Source organism: Aptenodytes forsteri, unplaced genomic scaffold (assembly GCF_000699145.1).
Source record: "Aptenodytes forsteri isolate BGI_AS27 unplaced genomic scaffold, ASM69914v1 Scaffold27, whole genome shotgun sequence".
Classification (NCBI taxonomy): domain Eukaryota; kingdom Metazoa; phylum Chordata; class Aves; order Sphenisciformes; family Spheniscidae; genus Aptenodytes; species Aptenodytes forsteri.
The window spans coordinates 2,453,854-2,460,420 of NW_008794407.1; the positions used below are offsets into that span (position 1 = coordinate 2,453,854).

The 6,567-nt window shown below is 39.7% G+C and overlaps 1 protein-coding gene across 1 annotated transcript in view; it reads right to left on the minus strand.

The window, feature by feature from the left end:
* Nucleotides 1-881: 881 nt before the first annotated feature.
* Nucleotides 882-6,567, minus strand: part of MYO10 (myosin X) — a 143,646-nt gene continuing 137,960 nt past the window's right edge. Inside the window, exons 38-42 of the mRNA XM_009288032.2 lie at nucleotides 6,250-6,370; nucleotides 3,271-3,723; nucleotides 2,701-2,892; nucleotides 1,849-2,417; nucleotides 882-1,761 (exon numbers count right to left, since the gene is read on the minus strand). Of these exons, the coding sequence (XP_009286307.2) occupies nucleotides 2,307-2,417; nucleotides 2,701-2,892; nucleotides 3,271-3,723; nucleotides 6,250-6,370 (877 nt within the window). The 3' untranslated portion in view covers nucleotides 882-1,761; nucleotides 1,849-2,306. The remainder of the gene's footprint in view (nucleotides 1,762-1,848; nucleotides 2,418-2,700; nucleotides 2,893-3,270; nucleotides 3,724-6,249; nucleotides 6,371-6,567) is intronic.

Genomic DNA, 6,567 nt, shown 5'->3' on the forward strand with positions numbered 1-6,567 from the left:
ATTCCAAGGATGCCTTGCTAAGAGCAGCTAAGTTCTTTCCAAACAACTTGCATATGGAAAAAATCAGAAATATTGCAGTCTCAGATACTCTGTGTAGGTGTAGCTATACATACTGGAGTTACAGTTCTCTCATTTTTCTTGTCTTCCTTAGATAAGTTCACCTTTGCTGGGAGGGTGGGGACATGAAATTAGTAGTGTTATTTAGCAAGTTTTTAGGGACCGAGGGGCAGCGTCACAGATGGAGTGACTAAAAGTATCTGCCAGTTGGAGGAAGGTGGAGGATTTCTCATAGCAAGCCTTGTAGTCTGTAAAGGCTACGTACACTTACGAGGGCAGCACATGCTGCACTACCATGCTGTGGCTGGCTAGTAAAAACAAGCCATCTTACATCAGGGCTACACAAATAGCAAAAGCTCTACTTGCACATTCCTTGTGGAGTGGAATTGCTCAGCAGTCCTTCCCCTCTATCCTGATGGTGTAACTGACACACATCACATGATCAAAAAAATTTCTTTACTGAAAGAGTGGTTAAACATTGGAAGAGGCTGCCCAGGGAAGTGGTGGAGTCCCCATCCCTGGAGGTATTTAAAAGACGTGTAGATGAGGCACTTAGGGACATGGTTTAGTGGGCATGGTGGTGTTGGGTTGACGGTTGGACTCTGATCTTAGAGGCCTCTTCCAACCTTAATGATTCTGTCAAGGAGGTAGTTGTGATCACAGACAGAAACTTGCCCCATTACAACACAAAGCCACATGCACCTTTCCAAGCAAAAACGTATGTATAGCCTACACTGTGCTCCTGGCTTGGCTCCTGAGAAGATGGACAAAGTTAAGACTTTGCTGCAAGTCCAACTCAGTATGAAGTGAGAACAGAGCACATCACTTATATTTTCTTTATTGCTGGCCCCCCCCCCCCCTTTTTTTTTTAGTAAGTAGGCATGATTCCTTAAAGGCTGAGATTTTTAATAACAGTAAGGTTTTTCAGGTTCCTTTTTTTTGCTGTGGACAAAAAGATACCTTTGATCAGAGTTTTGCCTTATATTACAGTATTTCTGTACAAAAATAAAAGTCCAAAATCAGCTTATTATTAGCTGATATTCCCCAATTTATTTACAGGGTACTGTCAAGAACCTTCATCAGGCAACCAGGTAAAATAGAGAACTCTATATTAAAGCAGTTGCATTGTATAACTTTGCATTCTCTAGTCAACTCTGAAGGGCTCTGACCTTTGGTAGTCAGTCTGGGTTGGAGAGTCCAGCCAGAATTATAAAAGAGTGATGTCTTTAAAAGAAAAATTTAATATTAAAAACTTAAGCTGATATTACGGAGTATTGACCTGATAATTGTATTTCCATATTAGGGTAGTCTATAAATATTCTCAGCTACATCTCTCTCTATAATACAGCAGATACAGAATGCAGACTTCTGCTACTTATATGGTAATACATATTTGCAATAGTAAAATCAACATATGAAAATTTTGGAATTTACTTGTTAATAAAACTGCTTAGAAAGTAACCATACAATTGTAACAACTATAACTCTGAACTATTAAAATGTACAGAAAGACTGTTTACACCATTGCACATACTTATTCCCTTTGCTTCAAAAGAATTTTGAAATACAGAATAAAATTAGTCAAATTTTACTGACAGCTCAAATATGCATGCACAGTGTGCACATCCATGGAAGCAAGGGGAAACAAAATGTTGGCGTCCATCAGGAAGGCTGCCAGCAGCTCTCCAAAAAAAAAAAATATACCTTGCTTTTCTTCCCTCCCCTTTCCCACATGTATACAGGCCAGTAGATTAGAGCAGAATGGAGGAATATAACTTTGTTTTAATATACCTTGCTCTTCTTCCCTCCCCTTTCCCACATGTATACAGGCCAGTAGATTAGAGCAGAATGGAGGAATATAACTTTGTTTTTAGTGTTCTGGAAGGACAAAAAACATCCTCTTGACTTTTATCAGCAATTTTAGGTCAATACAAGTTGGGTTTAATATTGTAAGGCACTTATTACTGCTTGTATTGCAGTGGATCAAGTCTTAAGGCATTTGTTACATCAACTGAAGATAATAATGCTTTGGAAAGTTTTGAACGAGCCAGCAGTTCTAGTATGTGACTATTTCAGCTGATTTTCCCCTCCCCACCCTGTGGTCTTTCTAAAACAATGTTTGAAGATCTTTTCCGTGGAAACTCTGGTTCTTTGTTAGCTTGTCAACAGATGTGATCAGTATCATCAGGTCGTTTTGAGGCCAAGCAGCGATACGTTCTATTTAGAGCACAGTAGAACTGGTTTTGTTTTCACCTGGAGCTGCCCTGACTTCCATGGCTACTCACTGATCGAGAGGTGCTATAGCGTTTTTTCACGATCATACTGATGTAAGCTTTCATCAGCTTTGCGATGTCAACCACCTGCCAAAAGAGTATAAAGATCAAAGTTCTTAGTAAGGTAACAGTATGTGAATGAATTTCTTTAGATGCTAACAATATAGAACTGTTGAGCTTTCAACAAAACCCTTTCGCGGTTAAACAAATAAAAATACTCAGCACTTCCATCCATCTCACTATGTCTTCCCTTTAGCTTTATAGGGATCTTGAATAAATCTGTAATGTGTGCAGCAATTACTTAAATTACTAAGCAGCCTGGCTATCAGAACAGGAAGACCACAGTAACAAAATTCCTTCTTGCTCTTACCTCACTAGTTTCAAAAAGCAGTTCTCTCTCATCCACCACGATCTTGTAGGTGTTGGCAAGCGGTGCACCAAATGACAAGATATGTTCATACTGAAACACCTCCAGAGGCCTTCCTTCCCCACGCTTGTAGACAGAAACTGCATCAGCGCTGACTCCAAGCCACAACTCTTGTGGGAATCCCCCTTCTTTACACTAGAGGAAAAAATGTAGATTAACAGCAAAGGGAACAGCGGGAGCCACGCAACACTTACTGTTGAGGTTCTTGTCTGTAACCATTTTTTAAAAAGTGCATGTTGCTTGTCCCTCTTTGAACGTAGCCTTTTACACGTCTCCTAAACTTGTTTGCAACCCATCAGGCTAGCATTCTGTCTCTCTGTATTTTATGGTTAACTAGTGGATTTAAATGGCTACAGTGCTTGCTAACGGGAGTATGCTTTTAATCTCTAACACTTTATTACCTCAGCTGTCTGAGCATTGTGGTACAGTATTTATGGTTTCCCTACTCAGTAATGAAGCCACCATCTATACAGTATAAACTGTAGTTAAGAGTGTTCAGGAGGTTGTACTCACCTCTACGTCAAAGAGTGTTGAGCCATAGCCAGGCCATTCCTTTATCAAAGCCATATACTTTGCCATAGCCTGCTCCTGGTTCATCCTCTGGAGTTTTTTCCACTTGTCAATAATACTGGTCCTAGAAGCTGAGATTTCCTCTTTGACCCACATGTCTAACATCTGATCCTCCTCAACCTTCTGTTTGCTGACAGAGCCACTGCGAAAACTCCTCCGCAATGTTCCTTCAAGGAAGCTGGCTCGTTTCTTCTCAGCCTTCTCTGCTGCAGTAAATGTTTTGGTAGACTGTGTAATCCGAGACTTCAGCTTTTGCAAGGGATAGACTTCCTCCATTTCTGGTATGGTGGTATGCAGAGTGTAATCTCCCTGAAGGTACTGAAGACGCAAAGCTGCAAGGACCTGGAGGGTTTCTTCAGGAGCAGGATAATGTCCTCTAATCACTGCTTCATGAGCCTATCAAGAGGAAAAAGGTAGCTTTTTATGTACAAACCAGTCTTTGAAAGGACTACGAGAGAAATGGGAAGTAGATTTACTGCCAGGCAAACCCAGAATCTGAAATAAATGATCCACTAAATCAATCAAATGTGGTAAATCTCTTGGCAAATTTGTTAAACTGGGTAAGACGGAGTTTACCAGAAGAACTGCAAGGCAATTGAGGAACTTGCTAAATGGGAATTACAGTTACTAGTACAGCTCTTATATGTGAGTTCACTAAGAGAGCAACTGAATTACTAAAAAGGAAAATAAAATGTAAAGGGGAGAAAAATCAAGATCTAAATACCTGATTGGGAGAAAGCCATCTCCGTTCAAGGGCATTAGGAAGAAATGGGTAGCTCTAGTTTTGCTTACTGCTATCAATAATCTGGCTGTGAAAACTGACGTTTCCAGCCAAACAAGCAAAGCCCTAGGACAGCTTTGTAATAAACCTCACTGAAGGAAAACAGTAACTCTTCAATGGATCCCAGATAAAGTTAGTAAAACGTTTACATGTTATAGTGGTCCGTAGCATCAGGGATGAGATTCTGAACCAAGGCGATGCTCTTCGCACACCCATTCAAACCTTTGGAAATGTGCAGCAGCTAGGATATTTTTTTTTTCATACGACACTAGTACAGGAAGCAAACGCGCCCCATGTCTGGAGATGCAGGAATTGCAAGCGGTTTAGTAAACACCCAGAGATAATTCACATCTAAGTAAGAGCTAGTTCATTTAGGTGTACACTTAGGATGGAGACAAAATGTGCCTTAAGCCATGCAAGATGGTTTACCTGAGACTGTACACAAGCAGAAGAAAGAGCTGTCTTGTGGAAATGGAAGGACAGTATTTTAATGAGAAAGAACTGAAAGATTTTCTTCAGCGCCTTATGAATTAAAGAATTCAGACTTTAAAATAATGGAGGTTACAGAACTAAAACTGATGACAAAAGGGAACTTTCTTAATTGGCTGAAAAAAGTCCATGACCGACATCAAAAGCAGACAATTAGAAAAAAAGAACAGAACTGATGTTAGAATGTAATAAGTCACCTCTCTAAGGTATTGCTGTAATATTAATTGTAGGGATTGAATCTGCCATGCTTTATAACTTAAATACTATTGGTCTTGGCAAGACATAAAATATTTGGCTAAACACCGATCAGCACAGAATGCTGCATGAAAACAATCTGCTTCAGCAAATGTGCTTGTTTTAGTTGTTCATACGGAAAACTTATCTAGATCTGCCTCCTTACACCAATAATGTAACGTAAAATATCTGGTGCAGAGCTCTCATGGATTTTCTTCTTACTGTTCAAACTTCATCCCAAAGCAGAGGCATTAACCGGCTGACTCCTCCATATGTAAAACCAGACAGACAGTCAGAATGGTAACGTTTCTAAGCCCAACCAAGGCAATCTATTGCCCAGATCCTTCAGACAGCAATAAGCGGTTCTGGATTGAGCTACAGTAGTAGGCTCTGGAAGGAGCCTTTTGGTAGACTCACGATGTAATATGGTGCCTTAAAACCTAAACTCTGAACAAGGAAGAAATACTCTATTACAGTGAAGATGTTTCTGATCCTGTGGAAGGGGAAAAAGCTTCATACATATGAAAATTGAAATATGTCAGTTCTTGATCACATCGGGCTTGCTTACCAACAGAATATCAGTGTCTTGGCATTGCAAATAGCCTTACTCAGAAATCTTTATTTGTCTCTAGTGACCACTTGAAAGAAGCTGTCCACTGGAAGAATTTTCAGCTATTTGCAATATAGTAGAAAAGAAGGTGGTCAGTCAACAATAATAAATGCCATCAGTGAGAGTTTCTGAGCAACTACAGGACTTCATATAATAGAAATCCAACTGCTGACGCATTTAGTTTTCATTATAAATCAATTTCACTTATTTTATGTTTTGCAATATGGCCCCGTTCTGAGCTCAGCACATTCATTAAGTGGATTTCTGCTTGTCATAGCTGTCTTACAGTTACCGCTGAGACGGGACTGATTTGTTTTACTACGGTGCCTATGAAATACCAATCAGTTTTTGAAAAGAGAAAAAGCTATTGCTCGATTAGTTCTGTACAGTTGCCAACATGGGTCTCTAATAATTAATTTGCTTGCCAGTTACACATTTTTCACTTTATTTCTTGCACTTTCTTAAGAAAATGGTTTCACAAGAGCAAAATTAAAAGCAAGTATTATCCTTTTCTTTTTTATCCAGCTTAGACCCAGTTATGCAATTTTTTACCACTATACATAAAGCAATTCACAAGTAATGCAGAAGTAAGAAAAGTCATAACACTAGGTAAATCATATGTGCTTCACTTATGTCAGGATAAGCCTATTTTGACCACTGCACTGAATTGCTTTCTTTGCACTTGATGCTTGAGTAGCAGTGCATTTAGTTAAACAAGCATAATCAAAACTCTCTCTGTGCTGCCTAGATCTCTTGCTTTTTTTCTCTCCTCTTAAAAGTGCCTCAGAACGGAACCTTTGTCCTTTACCTGCTCAAACATAAAGGCAAATTCCACACTATCTTTTGGGACGTTTTCTGTGTCCAGGAAGCAGTAGAGCTTGAAGTAGAACTTCCAGTGCATCTCTCCAGCTTCAGCAGTGGCAGCAAGCCTGCACAGATGTGTGAAGAGGGAGACAGAGATCAGACCTGTGAAATCAAGCTCCTTTCTAAACTGACACCTGAAGAATCTAAGCAAGGCATCACTGAATTTTGCTTTGTTACACCTGCTATCCATCTGGTATTGTTGACAGGAGCTAATTGTTTTCAGCAGTATATCTTGACTGATGTCATGGGGGGGGAGAGAGAT